The sequence below is a fragment of the Tauraco erythrolophus genome, chromosome 2 (assembly GCF_009769465.1).
Source record: "Tauraco erythrolophus isolate bTauEry1 chromosome 2, bTauEry1.pri, whole genome shotgun sequence".
Classification (NCBI taxonomy): domain Eukaryota; kingdom Metazoa; phylum Chordata; class Aves; order Musophagiformes; family Musophagidae; genus Tauraco; species Tauraco erythrolophus.
The window spans coordinates 107,469,380-107,495,492 of record NC_141466.1 but is presented as its reverse complement, the minus strand read 5'-3'; the positions used below and the strand labels follow the sequence as shown (position 1 = coordinate 107,495,492).

Sequence of the window (26,113 nt, the reverse complement as noted above, 5' to 3'; positions counted from 1 at the left end):
AAGTCTGGATAGAAGACCAATCTTTCAGATGTCAAAAGACAAATAAATGTCATCTCTTCTGCCACATGCAACATGCTGTATTTTAAATCTCTTTAACGTGAACGAAAGAGAACATGACATTAATTTTGTTTCTCCATTTTCCACTGTTTTTTTCAGGAACACATTTAACCCAACTTTTCTAATCATCTTCCAAACTCTTTATTTATTCTTTTTTAATCAAATCTGTTTCAAATAGCTGCTAACTACCCAAGCCTACTAAACACAAAAGAAAGAATGGTTGACAGTTTGCAGCAAATGGTATCGGACAGCTTCCATGGAGTCTCCAAGGTGTTTGAAGAATCTTGCAAAAGTTCTTTAAAAGATCCTGAAGTCACCCAGCTGGCTCTGCACAGAAGAATCAGCTGCCTCATTAAACAAGATATAAAGTCATCGCATAAACTGACTTTTCATTTCCTCTTATGTGTTTCATGCTATGACCTGTCACTGTCTCCTGTTGGTACACAGCAAAGCTGCAGATGCTGCTGCTCTGGAGTAGATGGGCAATGATGTTCTGTACAGATGGACACTACAACAGTGTCAGTTTACTGCACAGCAGGAAAATGCAACCACCACAAACCAATACAGTTGTCCTTTAATGTTGTAAGCACAAGGGACTTGGGATTCCAGAGCACAAGAGAAATTGGTTGGACGAGGCCCTGAGCAACCTGATCTAGTTGGAGATACCCCTGTTCCTTGCAGGGGGGTTGGACTAGATGACCTTTGAAGGTCCCTTCCAGCCCTAACCATTCTATGATTCTATAAGTAGGACTCAGGGAATGTGAATTTTAATCGAGCCCGAAAACCAAGACTACAATCCTGGTTCTGTTATTTGACACTGTCCACTCTTATTAGGTATTCAACTAAAACATCGAACACACAAATCAGCCCCCTACAGAGATCTCTCTCTGTTTACTAGTCTTCTGGTAATGTTTCTTGAAAATGCATCCTTTTATTTCTAGATGCATCTTGCTGAACTGAATCAGTCGACCCTTTAGCACAGAACCTCAGAGCACAGAATGCAAAAGTTTCAAGTCCAAAACAAAAGTGCTAACTACTGACCATATTTCAGTAGCAGAAACAAATCTTGGCCAGATCATTAGAAAACTAGTATTATGATTTTCAGAACATGCAGTACTCCTACTAGCGTTATCACTCTCCTGAGAACATATGAAACTTAAAAATGGCACACAGTTTATGCTGTGTGCTAGCTTGTCTGCCTAAAGAACTGGTTCATTTACTTTGTTATGTTTGAAATACTTTTACTTCCCGTCTCATTTGCTTCTTTCTAATGTCTTGCTAACAGTATTGATCAAACAACATGGTTTGGGTTAAGGCCTCTATTGTTTTTCTATGGGCAAATTCTTCTCTAAATCCTCTCATATTATTTTAAACATACCTTTTCCTTCGTGAGGTCTTATCTCAAAACTGGGATTTGATAAATACAAATCATAGGTGTTATACAGCTGGACAAGTTTCCAGAGAAATCCAGCATTACGTTTCTAAACTATATCTCAGAAAGTTTTGTGAAAGTGAATCTGAAAATCTGCCAGTTAATGTATTAAGATACAGCAATTATATTTTATTAAAACAAAAAAGAAAAATAAGAAAAAAGAAACAAGACAAAAAGAGTCCTTCATTATCTGTACACTTCCCAAGGAGCTAGGCATTTGGAGAGATACTGGATTCCATTTCAATTTCTGGGCATGCAAATAGGGATACTTGATGTTTTTTTAAATTCTGAATTCAGAACATGTGCAAGCTGCTAGGACAATGTCAGTTACATTGGATTTTTATACACTGGTGGGGAATGAGGGGAGGTTGGCAAGCACAAGGAGATGGAGGAGTAACATGTATTCGAGGGATGTTTCTGTTATGCTCCCAAACCTGATAAAGGCTAGAGCTTTCCAACTTCCCAGGAAGTTTTAAAACATTCACAGTGCCAAACTTTAATTTGCTGTTAGCTTCAGAGTACTTTCAACTGAAAACTTCCAAACAGAGGAGACACTAGTTTGCAGGAGACACGAAGAAGGTGCAGAGACCACCGTGCTACTCCTTCAAAATCATTTGTAAGCAAAACTCTTCCTCAGTTCTTAATTCAAAGGCTTTGGCAAACAAGTTCCAGAAAAATTGGGTTGCCTGGGGCACCAAAAAGATAACCTACAGCACATCCTGCGCATCTGCCTAAACAAAGATTTTTCTTATGATCTTGTTTCATCCTTGGAGGCTTGAAAAGATATTGGTATCATTTCAACCAGTGGTCCCTACTTGAGGATCCAAGCAGAGCAAGGACAACTACATGAGCCATTTTTGTGTGGTACTGGCCCAGCAGCTATCCTGGTAACAGAAACCACGCAAAGGGAAGGAGTGCTAGGAGACCTCCTCACCTCTACAGACCTTGCATACGCACTGGTCAGGAAAAACAGGGTGTTTTTTCCCCTTGATATCTCTATGGGACTGTTGACTTTGCCTCCCCAAGACTCGGGTGACTACAAGGAAACTGGGCTGCTTCCTCTGCAAGCTGGAGGAAAGGTGTCCCAGACCTAGGGAAAGACAAGGGGCTTTGGAAAGAAAATGGCTCCGCTTCTGCCACTGATGCCACTCTGGCTTTCTTCAGTGAATTTTTGTAGTCTGTTCATCCTTTACTACCAGTCATGATAGTTGAGTTTCAGCAAGGCTGATTTCTAGGGTTTTGTCCCAAAACCTCTATCCTTCAAACTCTGCAAAAAACTCAAAATGCTTTCTCTTTTAAAGAAGTAACACCGAACTGTCTAAAAAATTTTTTGGAGAAAAATGATCTTTTAAATCTCCCAAGTTTTGCTACAAAGACAGACCTCAAGCCTGACACACATGTTGTTTGGAGGGAGAGACTCATCCAGAGCTCCTTCTGAAAGCTAGTACTTTGGCCTAATTCACAGCAAAGACCTTTTCTGCTGCCAGTTGCCAGGGAGACTAGAAATACTATTCAGGCTTGGAGGGATCTTTTGTCTAAAGCTCTGAAAAAGCTCTCACTGAGCATTTAAGGCCTTCTTCATTTTCTGTCATTTTAAGGGGGAAAAGGTGATGGAAATTTGTTATGGAAGGAAAAACAAGCATCCACAGAGCCCAATCATTTGCACAACAACAATAACCTCAAAATAACAGCTCAACACCACCTCACCTCCAAGAAAAGAAAACAACTCAGTATAAAAGAAAATCTCCCTTCAACAAGTATGATAGGCTAGTTAGTATACTCTTTCTTCTAACAAGAGGCTACAGAGGGCACACAGAGTAAGAAAATACTGCAAGGATTCAGGATTGTTGCCACCAGCCAGCCAAAAAAAACCCAAAGGACATACTCTGTCCTTTATTTTCTTGTGTTAAAATCATTTGGGACAGAAACACAAGTACTTTAAAAAACAGAAGTATACAAAACCCCCCCTGTCCTGCATCTTTTGTAAAACTGAAGCATCTGGTGAAACAGCCAAAATGATTAAAAGGGTTTCAATAATCTTAGTCCTTCAGTATAATGGCAAAATTTCTACACTTATTGATATTAAAGATCTGATCTTCCACATCTGCTGCTCACAGAAAAAGAAAAAAAAACAAAACCAAAAGCCACCAAACAAAAACCCAAACAAAATCATAAGAAAAAATAGCTTGCACTGTACAGAAAACTACAAAAGTCATAGGCTTTATTTTTGAATTGGTCTGCTTACGTTCCTGATAGCTACTTTTAAAGTCAATATTGTGCCTACAAAAACTTAACTGAAGTTTAGAGAACCATAAGCCTAAACACACGGGCACTAAACACATTCTTTTTACATTTCAAATTTCTAGAAAATACAATCTAAAAACATTTCAGATTATTGTCAAATGCCTTTCAGTTGTGTTCCCTGTACAAGGAGTATAGGCATATCTAAACCACCACTTATGTAGCATTTGAAAACCCATATAAAAACCTGGGAAAGTCAGCAGATAACAACCACAAATATTTTGTTGCTTATTCAACAAGCCATTTGTAGAAATTGCAGAGTACAAGTCATCCTGCGGCTTACAACTCAAGCAAACCACTCAGACTACTCTAGCACAGCTCTCCAAGGCCAAAACAGTAACAACCAGCCACATATAAGTATTTACAAAGTAGAGTTGCTTCCTTACACTGATAAATCTTTCTGTTGACACTACTACCCACAAGAATCTTTATCAGAAAACTTCAGCCTGTCACTCCAGCTATTCTTAAATAAACAAAGACAGGCAGCACCAAAATATTTCCATTTTCTGAATAAGAAAAACTTCAAAGCTAACCCAGACTTTGAGCATCTGCATATACCAGTTCTTTCATTTTAATGAACCTGAATGCATCATATTTCAGCTAATAATTAAACCAAGCTGCTTGTTTGTTTTTACAAGCCTTTCTAAACAATCTTTTAAGCCAAGTTATCATTAACAAATTATATTTTATAAGCAGAATAACCAACAGCAATTCTGAGTGAGAAGCCATCAAAGTCATAAACTGATTTAAGATATTGTGTTAAAATTCAAAATGTAACAAGAGCATTCTACTTACCATTTTCACTATGTCAGCATAAGCTGATTCAACAATCACTCCACGATTTGTTGAAACGTATTCAACCAGTTCATTCAGTGTTGCTCTCTTAATTTCTTTGCTTTTCAGGTCTGAAACAGAGTCCATGAAGTCAAAGAGCACACAACACTGTTGCAACTTCTGACAAAAAAGATCTTGCTGTTCATTGAAGGTGGCATCTATAAAAAAAAAAAAATCAAAAAAACCCAACACTTAAGTCTGTAGAAGCAAACTCAGGATTTCTGAATCCATTTTGTTGACTAAAATTTGCATAGCTATCAGGTTTTTATTATGGGGAACAGTACGCTCTATAGTCAGCGAATTAATAAGCAATATTGTCAAAACTCAAAATATCCATTTCAGCATGTGAGAATGAAAGACCTGCCATTCACAACTTGTGTTTCATACAAGAAATAATGGAGAAATATACAGCAGTAAATATATTTAGGGAAAAACGAGTTCCTGAATTAACTTTATTTGAAATACACAGACATTAATAAGTACCAACTCTCCCTCACCAAATGTGATATACAGAAGCAGTTCATCATACTAACCTTTCATTCATCCGATTTGTCTCATTCTGTTCCCTAATCCTTTATTATGTAACCTGCTTAAAAGCTGTAAAATCTGCTTTGAAGGAACCTTGTCTTTTTACCCCAATGCAAAATACTTCACATACTTTTGACATCATGTGATGAACATTTCTTTTAAGAATCAACTCCGATATTTCAAATAAATTCGATATTTCCTGAATTTTCATGCTTTGGTCTAAATGATTTATTACAAACTTAGTCATGGAAGATTTTCCAGCTTTTTGGCCTATTAAGACAACGTGTTAAAATGATCCAGCATTTTCATTTTATAGTGCAGTTTCTCTATAAGCTGATAACCAAAATTCCTCCATTAGTATTTCACATTAGCTCTAAAAAGATGGATTAAGTACTGTATGCTTAAAAAATTTAGTACATCCTTAAAATACTGTAAATATTCAAAAGTTGCATGATCACAACAAAAGCAGCCATGATTTTAACTGAAAAATCTGTTTAATGTGCCTTTTGTTCTTGTTTTCATCTGTTTGTTGGGGGGTTCTAAACCACTCTGGCAACACAGCATCACCTCATCTATCAGTCAGTTGGTATTTCACTTGTGAAAAAAATAAAAATCTTTATTTCCAATTTTATCTGTGAATAAGGAATGCTCTGCCTTTAAAGAACTTCAAGACCTGTCTATGGTCAGACTACTAATCCCTTAGCTTCACTCATTCACTGCAGTATTGGTATTAGCACTGCTGTTTCAGCATAAGGAAATTATCAAGACAAGAAAAAGGCAACTGCCTTGTAACACTGCGTATTGAAAATCTTCAGTCTCACTTTAAAATCTGAACAAATCACAAAAAGATCTTATGCTTCTCTTTACTGTTTTAGGATTATTCTAAATAAACAAACTTCATTTTAAGTTTGTAAGTTTAACAACTCAAACGCTCTTTGATAATGCCAGTTCCTCAAGTTTCATACCAAAACACCTTCCATTCAGTGGCTGGGACAACAGTCAACAGTGGTTTTAATATTCACGAATTATCTGATAGAATTCTTTCGTTTCCATTAGCAAAAAGTAATTGCTAAAATGGACCAAAACGCTTCCACTGTAATCCCAAATGCTCGCTCTGCCCTGAACGTTCAAACACCAGAATACTGTATTCCCTTTCCCCATCTGACAGTTATGATCCTATTAACTGAGCATAACAACTTCTGTGAGCTTTTGAAAAAGCTAGCAGTTACTACTCCCTCATAAAGAACAATTCATACTTCTGAACGTTAATTCTGCAGTTTTAACCGTTTTTCTTTTGAATAAAAATCATGCAAGACGCTTACTTCACTCAGATAACTGCAAAGACATGAATTGTTACTCCCTGCAAAATAATGAACATCAGCTGTAAAAACATTTATAAGTTACGTAACATTTCAGCTCAGATCTTCTAATATTCTACAGCGGATTGCATGAGTAAGTACCGTATCATAGCAACAAGGCAATAACAGTGACATGCTGAGGATAAAATCCAAAAAGCCTAATTTAAGGAAACCGACACAGGGGAGACAGGCTTTTTTTGACACTAGCCCCAAGCTGATAGCCAGACTCAAGCAGGAGTCAAACCTACTCTTATTTTCCCTCACTACAAACTGAACTATACTCCAAGTTACAAAAGCCCAGCAGTGAAGTGCTGCTAATACAGTGTTTTTATTTGATGTTCAGTAAAATGAAGTATCATTGACCAAAATTTACCTAGAAGTTTCAAAAACCAGCAGACAGCATCTAAATGTTCCTAATAGCAGTTAAAACAGACTAAAGATCTAAGGTTGAAAGCAAGTAACAGGAATTCAGACAACATAACCAAATCACTTATTACCTTCCCTAGAATATCAGCAAAATCCCTGCATCAGCCCCTTTTAGTTAGACAGAGTAACAGAAATCGTACCTCTCCTGCCATATATCAACTAGTCCGTTTCATTAGCAATCTGATCTATCTCAATTAGACATGTTTTCTCAAATGAAAATCCTGTCCATTAATCCGTTGTGTTACTCTTATTTAAAGAAAACCCAAGGGAAGTATTTTCTTCTATGCATACATCCATTTTCCATACTTTTAAGGGGAACCATGAAATAAAGACATCTGCAAGAGATGAAAATTATGTGCAACCATGGTAATAAATAAGGTAACAAGAAAGCCAGTTCTGTTGTATCAGCACTACCTGTCTTCATGTGCTCAATCCCTGCTTGACATATAGTATGTTTATCCCAGGAATGTTATGAGAGGTACTATGGGAACCATCAAGTGATTTGGGAAAATCTATTTGTCAGATAGCGTTCTTAACTCTGTCCTTAATATCTCTAACTATCCCAAGTACAATGGGAGCTAGACAACTCTACACCACAATAAAATCATATTGCAATAGTTTATTCCAGTTCTGTGAATAAAATAAATTCTGCCATCATAATTGCATCAACACCAGAGCTTTTAGCTTTAGTAGTTTAACAATTTGTGGCAAGATTTTTAAAACAGTTTCAATTTAACATCTATCGAGATTTACATCGTACACCTGAAGTTCAAGACAATTGCTTCTCTTCAAATACACTAAATACCATAAGGACCATAGAAGATAAGGTAGGTTCAAAGTAAACGGAGGATGCTTCAACAAAATAACCCTGTTGACAGGCGGAATTTTGAAGTGGTGGGGGGGGTGGGAAGAAAAGAAAAGAAGCAGCAGCCTGAATTCTAACACCAGCCTGCCCCTGAATTGCTGCATGGTTTTGGAATAGGAAGAGAAAAAGGAGAAAAGGAAACAAAACATGAGGAAGCCTAAAGCAGGAAAAAAAGGAGCAACGGCATTTAATCCTATTTGGAAGAATGTCAAGACACATACATTAAACCACACCCTAGAAAATGGCCTACACACCATCTGATCGAGGTCATCAAAATGCAATTGCCTCAACTTTATTTTCTAGAAGCTGCTCAACAAAAGTGTGATTTAGGAAGTTCTTTAAATCCATTGTTAACATTCTTTGAAAGGCTGGCTGTCAGTTGATCCGAGATCCTTGGGAAGGTAGTAATAACATTTTAGGCAGCCACAGAAAACCGATTCTTAATCGGAGATGATGGTAGGAAATCCTAAACACAAAAATTTCCATCCAACACTGTAAAAATCACTGTAAATTATGACCCATCATGACTCCTTCTAAGGATATTCATTGCTTATTCAGTGCCTAAATCCACAATAGATGGCAAAATGTTGGTAACTGATGAAAATAGTGCATTTGACTCTTGCACTTCATAGTCTACTGAGAATTTCCGTATTATTTCTACTACTTACAAAAATCTGATCATTACAGACAGTAGCCACAATATCAAAGGATAAAAAGTTACAAACAAATTGACTTGGAAGTTCCTCTTGAACAGAAGTTATTAAACATTAAAGCTTCCTGATTGTACAGATTTGTTTCTAAAGCAAATGCTTTCAAATTGTAAGGTCATCAATCCAAGTCTAAAGACAAATATTGAGTTGAAAGATGACCTTTTTTTTTTTTTTCAGAGTGGTCTCAAACAAAATATAGATAGGGAAAGAGTTCACAATCACAGAGCTACCTCACTAGTCTACAACTGGAGATACAAACACCACCAGATCACTAGCTAGGGGACTACAATGACATCTTCCCACAGAGTATTTATCTCGTATGTTTACAGGCATTTCTCCTGGAAGGAAAACATAGATACTTCTTTCTCAACACAATCATTTACCCAAGACATTCTGTAAACCTAACATAATCCTTGCTTCAGTAGCAGGAACAGGAATCTAAGCCCACAAAAACTCCTCCCTCTCAACTATACAAACTGGAAGTTCAAAAAACTTATTTTCCCTGCCAATAAAAGATAAGCCCTCTAAAATATTTAGAAGTTTCTGATTTTTTTTTTTAATATCTCTAATTAAATATTTCTACTTTTCCCTGAAAAAGCTACCCCCCAGGAATATGCAAGACAAACCACCATAAAGTTTTCCTCTAATAGCCTCTTAAGGCACACACACAGCCCTTTCAAACACTTAAGAGAACAATGATATTACAGAATAAAGTACTCCATCCCTCCTTACAGTAAATTGAACCTGGTGGTCCATCCTACACTTCTACATAATCCTTGACAAACTGAAATACAGAACAAGGATTGACACATGACAAGGATTGTGCCATAGTTATGCCATATTCCACAGCATAAAGTTTAGCACTTAGTCTCTGTCATCTGGTTACATTTACTGTGCTATATGTAGCTGTATTCAGCAGTGGAGGGATCCGCTAGAGTAGAATGAAGCCTTAATACTGACATGAAGAGAGAAGCACATGTATTATGAGACATCAAGTGCTTGGTTTTGTTTGCTTTTTTGATTTATTTCTTCACATCAGTAAATCATCAACACTGTTGTACAACCTGCTTTTTTCAGAGATCAAATCTGGAAAGGGGTTAGTCTGGTAAACTCTGTTCTAGCCGACATAAATCAAGCACAGGGAGTCCTGTTTAGGTTAAACTTAAGATTTATTTTGGTCCTGGGGAGTTCTTGTGTGCATTGTTGTTGCAACCTCTTGTAGCATCTGAGTGTCAGTGTTTATGTTACAGGCACAGTAAAGTGTTACTAAGAAATGAGAGTTTTGATGCAATTGATGTTACAACAGAGGACAGACAGAATATGTTTCTGGGTTCTCGGGAGCCCACATCTGCATCTTGGCAAGCAGCAAAATAGCTGGCTGACAATGAAAAGAAGAGAGGTCTCTCCCCGCTACCCCCTTGCCATTTATTCCTTCCTTCCCCTCCTCTGCTCCCAGCCACATCCATCCCTCGACACTGGCTCTGGAACTTGTCAGACTTTTCTGCAAGCTGCTTTAACTCAATAACATGGCCATATTAGTGAGGTTAAATGGCTTCTGGAGGGGCCTGACGTGCATCAGCTCTGGCACAAGATTAGTGATTGGAACAGAAACTCCTCTTTCAGCTACAGTGAGCTGTTAAGTTCATTCACCATCTTGTTTGGAATCATATCATCCAACTATAGAGGTATGAGATAACTGAAAAATCCTACCTACACATTAAGCTTGCTACTTTTTTTGAATACTACATTTTAGTTTTTTGCTTTGGGTTTGGTGGTTGGGTTTTTTTTTGGGGGGGAGGGGGGTAAAAAAAAAAATCCCTTTAAGCTCCTTTTTGAAGAAAAATGTAGCCCCTATATAAAATCTCACAGTATACTTGGCTATTCTGGTAGTCTATAACATTCTCTGGTAACTCCATGCACCCGTAGAAGTTCCCACAATTACAGCTTTTGGCAGCTCAACAACCCAACTGAAACTGCTGGGGCTACTCAGATGAGTACTCACACAGCACCTTAGGTATCCAAGGAATCTTGTCAGTGTTTTCGGGTTTTCCACATAGAAAAATTCTGCCACCCTAAGGAACAGGTACCATTTCTTAATAGACTAGGGTTGCAGGTTTTCCCTCTGCCCCCTCTATTCAGAGTTCAACAACATGTATTTTCAAATTACCTGTTACTCTGAAGTCTACAGCTGTTGCTGGAACTCTGGAAGGGGCTGAGTAAGTTCCTCTGCGTGTTTTCCGTAAACAGAGGTCTGACTTTGCAGGTCAGATAAGGGAGTCAAATAGAACAACTTTATACATTTTAGAAGTTAACCAGTCCCCTATGCAGTAGTAGGTTTGTTCACTAGACAAGGAGGTTTGGAAGACAACAAAGTAGAATAGTATTCTAAAACATTACACTACAAGGAAATTCATACTGCATATAGCAGATAACCAAAACAAAGACTTGGCACGGAACTAAAGGCACAGAAGGCACATTGGTCAATCCTGTCCAGGACCTGTGAGCTCATATTAACACTTAACCTTTCCATTTTAGAAATAAAAGGGACTACAAAGGAGCAATCAAGATAATGAGCTGAGCTTCTGCTGCACTTCCACTAATAGGTAAACTATTTTGCAGATAGTGTAAGCCCTGCCTGATGACCAAGAGATTAACATGAACAATACTTCAAAAATACACTGTGACACCCTACTTGCCCAACTATCCCCATAGCACGTGTTTTATCCAAACTAATGTACACTTTTCTCCAACCAGTTGTGCAAAGTCAAATTAAAACTGCCAAAAACAACTAACCTGCTAAAAGTCATACCACAATCCAAACCAATTCTCCATTTTCTTTTGAAATAGCTAAGAAATCACAAGTTTTGCTCATAGAACACTCTGGATTTAAGATTCTGTGATACTTGCCAGGCAAGAAAAATAAATAAAAAAAAGAAATCATGCATTAGAAGTACAAGTAGACGAGGATAACAATTAACAATGACTTTTATTCACATGCAGCATTGTGGTTTACAAAGTTAGTTACAAAGTCTAGGCTATAGTTTAAGTTATTTACTGAAAGTAGTCCTGGAAAGCTTTCTTCCATACAGTAACATATTGTTTGTTCAGATAGTCTTATCTGCCACTCCACATGGCCAGCAGTTGACCTTAGCAAATCAGTGTAGAAAATAAGAAAAGCCTATGCTGATCTAACATCTGTCACAAATTCCGTCATAGGCTCCTTGCAGTGATGCTAAACTGCAAGTCTGCCTAGATTGTTTCTACCATCTTCAAAACTTTCTTATAATCTCGTATAGCTAAGAGTCTCCAGCTACTACCATGTTAAGGCCCTTGATTTTAATGAAGATTTGAGTCAGCCAAGACTCCAAACAGTAAGAAAGTATCTTGTTGAAGTGCTTTCATATTAATAAAACATACATGGTTTCAAGAAGTTCTTCTAACAAGAGGGCAATTGAAGGTCAAGGTAAAGTCTCTGGTAGATACACAGGTCCCCTCTTCAAAGTCGAACTCAGGTTACATTGTATTATAGCAACAAGCTGAAAGCACCTACAGAGAGGCTGGCACACAACAACTCATGTTACTCCTGGTAACTCACCCATGTGCCAGGAAAATCAACCACCAGCAAGACTGAAGAGGGAAAGAGACTACAGACTAAGTTTCTGAGACTGTCGAATCAAAAAGATCAGAAGGGACAATCAGTATGATGCTGCTTGCTCCTGACACAGGAACTGTTAATTATACTTTTCCCCCCAACACAAGCATTTGCTCTTAAAGAAATTCTATTTATTCAAGCGTAAGTGCTCAATACAATTTTGGATTTTCACATGTAATTTTGAACGTGTGAAAACAACCCTTCAGTTGAGACAAGGCAGACTCAAGAAACCGTTTTACATCTACCCTGCTAAAAATTAAAAGAAAAACAATCTGAATAGCTCTGCTTCCTATTTTACTGCCCACCTCCCTCCCAACAGCTGTACATACATCACCAGGGAATAGACAGTTGAAAAGCAGGTGACAAAGCTGTGCTGCACAGACCCAGTAAAAACATAAGCTAATACCCAGTACACAGCACTGTGTTAAGAACATTCTCCATTCACAGGAACATAAACATCGTGCTTGACCAGAAGACCACACAATTTGATTTGCACCTTTTAAGCGCTTGAAAGGACAGAAACTGCATTTACCACTTGAATAAGTTCCCTTTTTATTAAGACAACAACAAAACTCTTGTCTGACTGAAATTATTGCATTTTATAACTAGTGAGCATTGATAATGAAGTATGCCATAAGTGGATCTGGTGTGGGATATTCTTTTTTAAAATCTATTAACTTGTATTCTTCTCCAGTCATTTCCTCACCTTATCCAAGAATAAAATTAATTTTGAATGAGATGGTGAAGTTGCTCCAGTTTGGCATCACACTAGAAAATGCTAGTCAACATTACAAATCAAGTTCATTGGTATTTTCCCCAGAAACAGAAGAAATACTTGTATCATTTTCACATGGCAAAATTAGCATTGAGTGCAATATAAAAATACCTTTTATTTGAAACTAAGGGGTAGCTGTTAAACATTACCTCACGAAGTACAGAAAATCTTTTTGCAGTTATTTTAGCACTTAGCTGTTTTAAATGTGTGAAGGGGAAGTATAGGGGAGCAATTTAATAGGAAATCTGTGCCAGAGGAAACACGCAATTCAGCTTTTCGAAAGCCAAGGAAAAACCTCCTCTTCCCTTGAATCCCTGTGCAAATCCAGGTGGAAGTTACACCATATTGGACTAATTCCTCAGATAAATATATACTTTATGAATTGGCTAAACCAGTGTTTCTTAATTTCCCAAAGTTTTCTCAGACAGATAAGACCATGAGATACTTTATAACAATAAGTGTTACAGTAGAAAGAACTAAGATTAAATTAGACTGGAAGCACAGGTGAAATCCTGGTTCTGCTGATTTCAGTGACCTAATTCACACTGACCTCAATGGGAACACACCATCCCGAGCAGATGAATATTCAAGCGCCTGTAGGATCTCTTTACCCGTTTCACTTTAATTAAGCATTTAGCCTCATAAATAGAAGGCTGAGCTGCTTTTTTTCAGCAATTTTAACCATACTTTAGCAGTTACGTTCTTCCTATCAAAAACTGTAAACATCAAGCATTCAGTAACGAAGGATCCTACACTTCAGTATATTCTTATCTGGCAAAATCTCTTGGCTATTTTTAAACTCAATTTACACCACTTTGATGTACCGAGTTTATTTTGCTCCTGTTTCCTACTGTTAAGGGAAAATACACAGAAATATAAATCACCAAATCTTGTCCCTCCTGACTGTACTGTAGGACCCAGCCTATGCCTCTCTAGGGGGTTCTGACATTTGCATCTTAATTTTTCACCTCAAAATAACAATGACTGTTTTCCTACAGAACCCAACAATGCTGAAATGCACAAATTTATTCACATATATAATTCAAAACCTAAGTTCAATTCTCACTATCTGGTGCTGTTACATACATGTGGAAACAAATTTATGCTGCTTAACAGAACTTCAATCTTCTACTTTTATTTTAAGTGAGTATAAAATTTTTAATTAAAATAAAAACATACACTTTTCAAAAGCTTTACCTAATTACACTAAATTGGAACTTTAAAAAACAAACCCATTTTTTCTCCCCTACACTTATCCACAGAATTTTACTTGGGAAAAAATTAATAAAATAAAAGCTGTGGGTTTATTTTTTAAAGGACCAACCACCTACAGAAACAAAGTTACCTATCGAATCACTTCTAAAAGTTCACTTGTTTATGCAGTGATGCACCCTAATAACTCTCAAATATAGCAATAGCAGAAATAAAGCTATTTCCATCTTCATATTCAGACAAATTACTGTGACTTTTTATTCCAGCTTTTGTTCAGATCAGCTTTCCTGGCCCATGCTATATTGTCCCTCCCAACTCACTCACTCCACCTCCTCTTTCAGTTCTCCGGAGAAAATCTATCATGGGACTTTCACCTCTGTTATCCAGAGCTTGTCAACTCTGCAAGCATGTGATGGTGCCAGATATAAACTTCTAATCAGTAATTTGAAAAAGTAGAATTGTATAACATATTGAAATTCTTCCTGTTACAGTAGGCAGTAGCTTTAAGGCCTTTAATTGTCAAGGGTTTAAAAACCGCTTACTAGAATTAGAACATTTTCCTTTTGCAGCACTATTCTTGAATATAAATGCACAAATATAATTTTTATTAGTACTCACACTTTGACCTCCCAGCTCCACAGGAAAATTCGTATTTCTCTTCTGAACACTATCATACCAATGAAGCTGACAAAAACTACCAATTTCACCAAAGCTTTGCTTGGTAAGATAGTGAGAAACAATAGCAAAGAGAGGAAATTTGAGAACAAAATATAAATCTTTTCCCAATGGTAGCCAGGCAACACAAAAGCACAATATTTAAAAAAAAAACAACACACACTATAGCCTTTTCCCTTCACTAGATTCAGAGCAGCAATACACGCTACTACTTTAGCAGGCTACGGGTCACCTACAACTCTGATCAGACTGCTGTCTCTTCCCATAGCCACCATACCCTTAAAATACTAAGGCCTAGTATCCTGCATCTACAGTTCACCAGCCTTTCTCAGCTTCACTTCCATCTCCACTGAACATACAGTAGTCAGAAGCAGTACTACTAAACACAATGACTGAAAGTGAATTTCATGCTCTAATCATCATCACTGCAGTTACGTTCTCCTCATTTTTAAATTCTCAAGTAAAGATTCTCATTTGATGAGCCGACTTATCTGCAATCAATACTTGATGTGCAGAACAGAAACCCTAAGCCCATGAAGTTTCAGGAATGTCATGGGAAGTTCAAAAACCATGTCTGCAATGAAAAACTATGAAGAAACTAGAAGAGAACACGATAAGAAACATTTTCAGAAAGTTCACAGTCAACAGGAACAATGTATCTCTAAATCCTGAGCTTACTGCAGCTACTGGAGAGGAGCTAGCTTATGCCTTCTCTAATCAGCCCACCACTTCCATACCGTCCCCTCACCTGTAATACACTTCTAGGTTCTTACTTTCCGAAAAATACAAGTTTTCCATACACTTAGCTGATGTGCCTAGCTGTACTACAGGCAAGAAAACCAAAGAAAAAGCCATGCATAGTACCATCACAGAGCATAGCAGATGAGAGCTGCATAGGAGATACCGAAGTACCTATACAGAATTGCACAGTAGATACTGAATCATCAGTCTTGCTACTGAGCTACAACAGCTACTGAGCATGTCTTAGAATTTGGACCAAATTACACCAATTTCCATTAAGAATTATGTGCTAAGCTCCAAAGTACAGCAAACATTAATCCTCAAGACAGATTTATTCTTTTTTTTTTTTAATATTGACAATATACAATTTATTTTTACTCTCGTCATAGAAGCAGTTTGAACTGTTTTTGCTGAAACTAAGAAAATTAGCCTGAGGAGCAGTTCCGAATAAAACTGTCCATACTTGGCGTGGAAAACTTCGGTTCAAACAGTTCGGCAATGCTGTAAGCAGCTGAGAATAAGGTCTTGTGAAGGAAAATTGTAGGCAACCTAAAGTATGACAAGCTCTGCCTTTAAGTCAAAAGTGTACTATGAAATAGGCATCTTGTAGACAACATACTTTGTTGGCCATGATCTCAGCAAAACTTAACAGAAACTTGTTCAGTGACTCTGATAAAAAAAAAAAATCAATGATTCAGACATTAAAAGAAGCTGTCACTGTCCAGTTTATCCTAGAGCATTTTGCCAAGGGAGTCTTATACAACAGACATTATTTACTACCTATTCATCTAGCTAGGCTGTGGTTCCAACCTTCGAAATCCACACACTGTTATGAAACTATAAATATAATTTTAGCCTGCTAGATTAAAACAAGACTACAATGGCATAGAAGCCGAATTTTATACCTTTCCCAAGGGAGGTGTCTTTTTTTGTAGGAAGACCACACATATCCCTTCTATGCTTAAACAGAATATTAATCTGTCCAGAACTGTTGGTATGACACCTTTTCAAAAGCACTGAATGATTTTAAGATAGATACTTAAAAAAATAAGTCTGTACATTGAAGTAATCTTCTTTTGATCAGATAACCTGGAGCAATAAGTAATACTATTTGAATTTCCTACAGCAACTAACATTAAATTCAGCACCTGCAAAACTAATATCTGACTAAACAAGAAAGCAACGAATATGGAAAAAGAAATCTGATACTAGGCTGGCACACAGAAGATGTTAAAGATTTAAATAGAAAAGTTCATGTGAAGACTGTCAATAGGCTCTATATTTAGGAGTTGCTCTTGATGGAAGTATATTCTAAGACCAAAAATTCAAGTCTAAGGATAAAAAAAGGTCAATTTGTTAAGAATTAAAAGACTAAATGTTCCAATCCATAAACTAGGAACAGTTCCTTAATATAGAAAAAAAATTAAAGAGCCCATTTTTCATGGAACTGCATTAGAATATTTAAAAAAAAATCTTAAAGCTTCTTCAGCTATCATAGGTTCTCTATTTCTCAAGATTGTAACTTCACTAAACAGAAGTTTATAGTACACTGTGCTGAGATTATACATAAAGGTGAAACCTAAATTCCTCATAAAATATCCTCATTCCTCATCTGAAATAAAGATTGTCACTCAAGGAAAAACTCACCCAAGAAGATCATAGTTGCAAGGGATATGGAAAACAAAAGGTACAGAACTACAGAAGAGGAAATAACAAATCATGAAGGACAAAAAAAAAGTGCAAATCTGAGACAAAATAGTGTCATTTCACTTACAAATATTTATTAAAGCTGTAGTAAACTATTCTAAAATTTTTGAAAGATATTTTCCTTTGAGGAGCAAAGGCAACTTCACATTAATATAAGAAGATGATTCCTTTCAGTTGTTTTTAACTCCACTTATTTTTGTCACTCTGAAACACACACTATATGACTCAAAACATTCAAAGTTTAAGGTTTGAACCGACCTTGACAGATTTAATACCATTAAAATTTTACCCATAAGCAAGCTTATTAGGCCTTCCTGTAGCATTTCCACAAAATCTTAGCTTGAAGACAGCTCCTGGTTCTCAGTCAAATCCAAGCTCTCTCTCAAGGGTTTAAGTAGAGAAATACTATTGTTAACACCTATTTTAAACCCTACATTTGAATGTTGAAACTACACATTGGAAGATCTTCTTAAAAACGTCTTATTCCAGTATACTTCATCACTGTGACTCTCAGCCCCACAGAGACTGTTACAATCATCACTAGCCTATGGTTGAAAGATTCTTGGATAACTTTCCAGTTCTGCTGTAAGGGGCAGAGTCTTCTCTGTGGGGAGACATTTAATTTGGAAGTGAATACTAAGAATTTCTTTTCAAATATTTGCTCTCTGAGCATGATATAGGAAATAAGCCTGCAGTGACATGCATCTTTCCCAACAGATATTCACTATTGAGAAGATCACAGAAAAGCATCAGGAAGTGTATTCATTCCAGCTGCACTTGACATGTTTGGTACACAGGGAAGAAAAAAAAAAAAGGTATATTTGCTTTACAGCCTGACAGACTATATTAACTGTGTAAGTAAAAGGAACAAGTTGTGTTTTCTATTCACCATTTGCCACCTGTATTTTTACATGTTTCAACCAAAAATGACAATAACAAGAATGCATACTTTTACTGTAATAAAAATGACAATAACAAGGATGCATACTTTTACTGTAATGAGTCAGATCAGGTTCCAAAGTCAAGTTGTATCTCTCTCTTTCAAAAATGAACGTAACTGCATGTGCTATTACAGTCTTTTAAAATGACCTGCTATTGAGACAAAACTACCTCTTAAGATGTTAAAAATAACACTTCCTTTGCCAGATTTCTTTAAAAAAACACTCTCAGAATTGTCCACGAAGTGATAAAATCCTGCTGTTAACCAACACGTTATTTTGGCTGCAGATTTTTGAAAGGATTTGTATTATGTAAACTATAAAGTAACAAAATGAAAAGGATGGGGGAAAGAGAAAAGCAACTTCAACCTCTGACAGGTTTAACATGTGTTTTCTTTTTCTTTTAAATAGTCACTAGGTCTTCAGTATTTCTTATCCAGCTTTCAAATAATACAGCAAAACGGACATTCTCCTGAATAACAAAACACATCAGAAACCTGCTAACTTAACTGAAGAATACATTACTAATTTATTTTATGCAGCCTGACATCAGTCAGGCTTTTGCTGAGCTTTTATCTAAAAACAACAGATATCATCACACACAGAAATAAGCTGAATGTTAATGACAACACACAATCTTGCTGCCCCTCCTCTCAATCTCACTCCTCCAACAAAACCTCCAAAGTAAAGAGTATATACTATTTGAGACTGATACCTACTATTTACAGATATATTTCTTTTCCTACCAGCAATACTATATGCAGTCAAATTAAGGAGTTCTGGTAATACACAGCAGCAGCACAATTAACTCCAGAAATATGCACTTTTAAGATTATCTGTCTACAGGCTTTCAAACAGCTATGAAAGCGTGTTACACAATCCACTCTGGCCATTTCAGTGGCAAACAAACAGTCCCTAGATAAGAGGGAAAAAAAACCCACAATACTATCTCCCCAAGAAGGTACTTTTTAAACTGGATGGGTAGTTTTTATTTTTATTCTGGAACATCTCTCCGTCCAGTAAAATAGATAGCAGTATTTTAGGTCAGTCTGACGAACCTATTGGAGAGTTTCAGAATACTGTTTATACTTATTTTAGAATATTTTTTCTTAAAAGTGATAAAACAAGACAGTAACTATGAACAAGACAAAATATTTTACAGCAGCATAACACCAAACTGCCTTTTCATCTACAAAACACTACTTTCCTCACAATACAGGCTTCAAACACTTCAGATTTAACCATTTTTTTGAAGATATCTGGAAAAGCAAAAAGCCTTAATCTAGTTTCATAAGCGTATGCTGAGCACTCTTAGGCATCAGTATAATGTCTGCACTTTCATATTTCAGCCCCTCCCTGGGAACACTGGCTACTACTCTGTAGATGATACTACACTGGCAGCATCACAACTGTTACTGAATTCCATATTGGCTTTAAAGAATAAAGCAAAGCTTCATCTTCCCAAGACAGGTGTGATTAGAACAAGAAGTTTTACAAAATGATACATGTACAGAGAGAGCAAACGCTTTTCTTCTAGAAACCTTTTTTTTTTTGTTTGGGGGGCAGGGAAGGTTCAAGAGAGGAAGGGAGAGAGGAAGGCTCAAGCAGATGGAGAGGAGTCATCCTATGTCCATAGCTACGTTCAGGACAAACCTAACATCACAAACGGAAGGGAGAAAACATGCAGTAGAGGGTTGCCCAACTTTCTACTAACTAGCTAGTTGGGATACTATAACACATAAAAGTACATTTTGACCACAACTTATGTTCTGAAGTAGGTTTAGAGGGCAAGTCTTTAAATCATAAGCATAAAGACAGATGTGATTTTCCTTTAAGAATTTAAGGCAACTCAAACTACTATAGAACTCTGCATAACTGAAGAAATTCCTCTGACAGTTTACGGCCTCAAATTTCCAAACATCTGAGCTGCTGATGCCATGCAGAATTTCTCTGTGTTAAAAGTAAAAAGCTGTAAAACTGCACTCACAAAACTATAAGACTTAATCATGCAGAGTTAAAAATTTAATATTAAAGTCCCAGCTCAGCAAAGAACAAACTTGGATATTTTGCTGATTTAAGCTGCAATTACTCTCTGCATAAAGTATGTATGTTTAACTGTTTCCTGGATCAGGACTCAAACTTTCTGAAGTCTGCCACCTATGTGCGATATTTACCAAGTGCTTCTACAAGGTCTCAGTGTGGTTTTATAAAAATGATCTCTGAGGAAAATATACTGTCTAAACAGCACGTGAATAGCAGAAACTAAATCTTGATTTCAAGTAAATTATTCCAGTTATAAACCCATCAAATCAAACTAACATATCAAGGCAGGACACAACTTCAGAGAAAAGAAAGCCCAAAACAAGCAGCAAGAACACCCCTGCTGTTGTTAAAAGTAACACCCGAGGCTGCTGCAACAAACACGCTAAAAAAAAAAAAATCCTCGTCTTATTCTACTGCCCAAACTTATTTGCGTTTAATAACATTTCTGCTAATAGCCAGTTTCATGGTTCATGCACATCTACCACTGAAGAGTAGGAAAAAAAAAAGTCTTGAAATACTACAGACATGACTGTAAAAGCCACAAAAATCAAACAAAAAAAATTGCTTACTATCGAGGAATATTTTTAAGTTTGCTATATTTCATTCAGATTTTGGCTATTTGCTGCAAATCATCAGAGATTTTTTCCACCATATGATGCAGCTTCAAAAACTTTTAAGACTTTAACACTGGTAGAAGTAAAATTAATATGCTGGGTCATGTTAAGGTAGTATCACTTCCTTATTGTTCAGGTCCCTGTCAAATACTTTAATAACAAGTTTACGTTCTCTGCCTAATAACTATTTTTGTAATTTTCAAAAGAAGAAATACAGAGAAATTTATTTTGATGTTCAAAGGTGTAGAAGGTTGCAATGAACTTTCGTTTCTTTTTTGTAATCTAAAGAACTGAGTCTTTTCAGATTTCAGCTCCAGTACAAAAGACAAAATCTTCACTATTTCAATGTCAGAGATGCCAGCACCTACAATTTTCATTCACTTGTGAGTGTTCGCATACAGCGCTACACAGAAGGTCTCTGAAGCAACTCCTGATCATTAAAATAAGACTGGCAAAACACCATTCAAACACTATCCAAAAGCGATGGGAAGGAACAAATAAACCAAAGCCAAACGCTCTCCGGTAACTCAGGATATTATGCCATAGGCACAGAGTTCCCTCTTTACAAAAGCTCCCCGTGGGAGGAGCCACCACTCGCTCCTGGGTTTTAGCGCTCAATTCCCTGCACTCCTAAACTCAACTTACCGTCTGCGTTTTCCGCAGTAAGCCCTCAAGAAGCACACCTGCCCGCCCAACACTTACTCCTAAATTACCCAGAAAAGGGGTGGCGAGTCAGAGGAGTCAGTCCTCGGGGCAGTAGACGAGAACCGACCTGTACGACACTTGTTTACACGAGCAGGGGAAGCGAGCCCATCCCGGCACAGAATTACTCCTGCCGAGTCCCTACCTGGAAAGCACCGGGAGCAGAGGAGGACACGGCTAAAGGGCAGAGGGTGCGGGGAAAGGGGACAAGCCAGGGCAGGCGGCGACAGGGCAGCGCGGGGCAGGCAAAGCGGTGTCAGCAGAGGCTGCCCCGGGCAGCCAAGGGCACCGGCACCTGTAGCCGGAGGGCTGAGGGTGCACAGGAGGAGCAGTGGGAAGGACGACAGGCGGTACCTTTGAGCTGGGGCAGCGGCGAGAGCTCCACCTGGCTGCTCTGGCTGCGGAACTGCGAGGAGCCCTGCGAGCGCTTCTGCCTCTGAGCCTTGCGCACCGATTTCCGTGTGAAGCCATCCACTTTCTCCGCGGCAGAGATGGCCGCCGACATGGCTGGGCGGTGAGGCGGCGCGGGGGGACGTCGCTCTCCAGAAGCATATATTAAAGCGGAGGGAGAAGCGGGCGGGCAAAATAAGGGCTTAAAAAAAAAAAAAAAAAAAAGAACAACAAAAAAACACAAACCAACAAAACCAAAACAAGTCCTCCCTGTCCTCACGCCCGCCCGCGCACACTACACCGACGGGAAAAGGGGAGGAGAGGGCTGGCGTCCCAGCAGCGAGGGAGGCGGCGGCGGTGCGGGCTGCGCGGCGCTGGGGAGTCTCCTGGGTCCGGGCGGCCGCCTGGCTGCTCAGTTCCTGCTTCCCTCGGAGTGTCCCGTCCGCGCGGAGCCGGCTGCCAGGGAGGCGGAGGAGAGCGGCGGCCGCCGGGGGAGCGGAAGAAGAAAGACAAAAACAAATAAACCCAACAACAACTTTTGCCCGGCGGGGCGGGCGGGCGCAAAACTTTCCTGCGGTGAAGAAGGGGCGGGGGGGAGACGGACGGGACCGGGCTCCCGCTCTTCCTCAGGGCAGGCGCGACACGAGCCGCCGCGGGCCGGGCCGGGCCGGGCTCGGCGGCGCCGCTGCCGCGCTCCCGCTTCGTTCGCTCCACGTCCCCCTCAGCCGGGCTCGCCTGCACCAGCCTGTGCCGAGCCCGCTGTCATCGGCCGGACTCGCCCCTGGGCCGAGCTCGCCGAGGAGGCGGCTTCCACTCCGCGCTCCCCAGTCGCTCGCTTCCACACGCCCCTTCTCCGCCTTCAACCGCCGCCGGGTGCTCCCCGCGCCTCCGCCGTCATCTTGCCCCCTCCTCCTGCTCCGCCGGGGGCCGCCACGGGTGTCTCCGCCCGCCGCGGCCGCGCCACCAGAGCCCCGCAGCCGGCGGACGGTCGGCCGCACAACTTGGAGCGAGTGGAGTTGAGCGGAGGAAGGAGGGGAAAGGGGCGGGGCGAGGGCGACCGCCAAGAGGGGCAAGAAGGGGCGAGAGGAGCGGCCGTTGCTGGAGGCGCTGAGTGATTGACGGCGCCGAACAGCCAATGAGAAGAGACGATGGTGGAACACCCTCCCCCCCCGCTCCGCGCAGGGCTTTGAGGAGGACGCGGGAGCCGGGACGCGCACCGGGGACGGCGTGATTGACAGCAGGCTTCTCCAACCGAGAGGAGGGGAGCGGAGGTGGGTGGGGTTTTCCTGACGGACGTACGCCGCGAGAGAAGGGGAAGGGGTGGAGATGGCGGGTGGAGTGGGCATTGGCCAATCCATGCTGGGGAAGGTGGAGGGGGGCGGTCGGGAGGCCGGCCGAGGGAAGCGGCGAGCGGTGGAGTGGCGATGGTGGGCACCCCGTTACCGAGCCGCCCCTGGCCGCGGCGGGCGGCGAAGGCCTTTTCTCCTTGCCCAGCCCAAGCTCACTCGCTGCCACTTCTGTGGAGATGGGAGCCGTCGGCGAGACCAGCGTGGGGGGAGGAGGTGCAGCCGGGGTCCCGGGCGGCGGCCCTCTTCCCGCCGCGGGCGCCCTGCCCCACCCGGGTTTTGGACTGTGAGGGGAGGGGTGCGAAAAGAGGGAGAAGGTGCGTGGAGAGAGGGCGGCATTCCCAGCTCTAACTGGGGGCCTCCCCCGGAGTCCGAGGCGTGCCTCCGCCCGTGGGGCCGGGACGTGGGCGCGCTGAGCGAGCCGGGGATGCCGGCTCCGGTGTGCCCAGCGGGGTGAGGGCTGCGAGGCAGGGTGGGGGCTTGCCTGGCGGTGCTGGAGCTGCTGGGAAAACGGCAGTCGCGCTTGAGTCTTCCAGCAAGCCGTTAGGAGCCGCACTCCGTACCTGGAGATGCTCCTCACGGGAGAAGCTGCTAAAAGGGTGTTTAACCGTGAGCGGCGCGAGCTTGGCGTCACGACAGCGTGCCAATGTGTTTTATGCCATCTTCCAAGTGCTTCTGGCTTCTTTTTTTTCTGGCACCTCAACGTTTTTTGCCTTCCTTGCATCTCTGTATGGATTCGGCTCTTAGGAGTCTGTGTTACCATGGTGTTTTGACTTTCTCACACTGAGTCACAGTCTCATTTTGCGGGCTGGAAGCACAAAGTTGCCTGCAACAAGCACGTGCTTAACTTTCCAGGAGTGAAATTTTACAGAGTTACTAATTCCTCTGTGTTGCACAGTTTGTGTGGTTCGAGCTGAAGTTAGGCTGTGAGAAATGACAACGGCGACTGCTGCAGCGTATGAAAATCATGATTGCACGTGCAGTACGTGGCGGCGTTGAAGTCTGACTTCTTCCCAGTGCCGTTTCCATTTACGAACAGCTCTCGTTTTGAACTGCAAACGCGGGATGCCTTGGCTTGTAGTGATTCACGTAGAGATAAGTTTTATGCACATCAGCACCTTTCTTCTTACTGCATAGTTTTAGGTACCAATTCAGCAAATAAGTGTTTGTAGAGTAGTTTAAATACACACTCAAGTTTCAGTAGCTGTGGTAGAACATAAATACTGTAAGGTAACCATACATGTTTTTTAAATGCTGTCGTGGGTTAGGCTGCTCCGGCAACCAAACCCTACACAGTCGCCCTCCCCCACCCCCGGGGATGAGGGAGAGAATCGAAGAAAAAGAAAAAAGACCCGTGGGTTGAGATAAGAACAATTTACTACTACCAATATATATATGTATGGATACGTACAAGGATAAATACATACAAACGAGTGATGTACAGTGTAATTGCTCACCACCCCTTGACCAAGGCCTGTCTTTTCCTGAACTAATGATCCTGAAACAGATAAATCCCGATACTGCAATCCCGGATGAACGGGAGGCCCGAAATAGAGAGCGAGCAAGAGAGAAAGCACTCTGAGAGTCCAAAAGTGAGAGTCCCGGAAGGGCAAAAAGACCTTCTTTTCGGCTGACCCTCACTTTTATACTGGGCATGACGCTGCATGATATGGAATACTAACTGGTCAGTTTGGCTTCAATCTTAAGTTCCACCACAAATCACAAGGGGAATCATGGCCCCCTTGTCCCGGCCATGCTCCCCCCTATCCCGTTGTGCTCCTGCACACTGGCAAGAACGCGGCAAGCTGAAAAGTCTTTGAGACCTCAGTGCCAACTACAAACATCAGCTTGCTATCAACATTCTTCTCAGAGCGAGCCTCTGAGTAAAACCAAAACACGGAGCTCTTCTAGCTGCTAATAAGAAGAGCTAACTCTGTCCCAGCTAAAACCAGGACAAATGCCTTTGTGAGTTAGCGTTTAATTTTTACCTAAATCAAAACCCAAGCGTAGGTTGTAGCTTTATGTGAACATAAAAGAAAACCTAAGAGTGTCGAAGTCTTTTTCCTTTCCTCTATCAACACAATTTCTACTAACTGTTTAATGTATGATTACTTGTGTATCTGCCGTCTTTTTTGCTTCTGTTGAAATATTCTTTACTGTTTGGAAATAGATGGAGAGTATTCTAAGAGAGTTATTTTCTGCATACTTTGGATTCAATTCTGGATACAGCATATCTGGAAATGATAGGGGACAAGTGTAATATACTGTTATCTTTCTTGTAGACTTTCTATTTTTTTTAATATGTTACAAAATTGATTTCACAGACAAAATGGCAGTCTTTAGGCACTTGTCCTTTAAACTGCCAACTCACGTATTTGTTGCAGTAAAGGAAATCCTTACCTGATTAATGTGCATTTCACTTCATGGCCCACAGCTTCTGTTGAGAGAGTGCTAAGGCCCAGACCCTGTATCAGTGTGTTCCTCTGTTCCTGCCTGCCCTCCAACAGCTGTCATTTTCTTCTGCACCCATTTTTAGAAAGTGACACTGCCCACTGTGTCCTGTATACTGTTTATTGGCAACTCAAGCCTTGCTGCCTGTTCCCAGTGTAAAAGAGTCTACCTGAAAGTTTCATCAATTAAATATTTTGGAATTTGTTAATGAAAAGGCTTATGTAAGTTCTAAGTAACGTAAAAATATTTTTCAGAGATTTAAAATATTTTCTTCAAGGTTACTAGGCTTTGGAGTGCCTGCCATGCTGTTCAAAACTATGGTGTAAAAATCTGTTGGCGGTTGAAATTCATGACGC

The 26,113-nt window shown here is 40.2% G+C and overlaps 1 protein-coding gene across 4 annotated transcripts in view; it reads right to left on the bottom strand.

Moving 5' to 3' along the window:
• The window catches only part of PPP2R5A (protein phosphatase 2 regulatory subunit B'alpha), a 45,197-nt gene extending 22,951 nt beyond the window's left edge, over positions 1-22,246 (bottom strand). For 3 of the 4 annotated variants that reach the window (XM_086631708.1, XM_086631707.1, XM_086631709.1), the window contains exons 1-2: positions 21,925-22,117; positions 4,586-4,782 (exon numbers count right to left, since the gene is read on the bottom strand). In XM_086631708.1, the coding sequence (XP_086487834.1) occupies positions 4,586-4,782; positions 21,925-22,075 (348 nt within the window). In that variant the 5' untranslated portion in view covers positions 22,076-22,117. Of the gene's footprint in view, positions 1-4,585; positions 4,783-21,924 lie in introns of all 4 variants that reach the window. The other variant, XM_086631710.1, reaches the window with a different exon arrangement.
• Between the last annotated feature and the right edge of the window lie 3,867 nt (positions 22,247-26,113).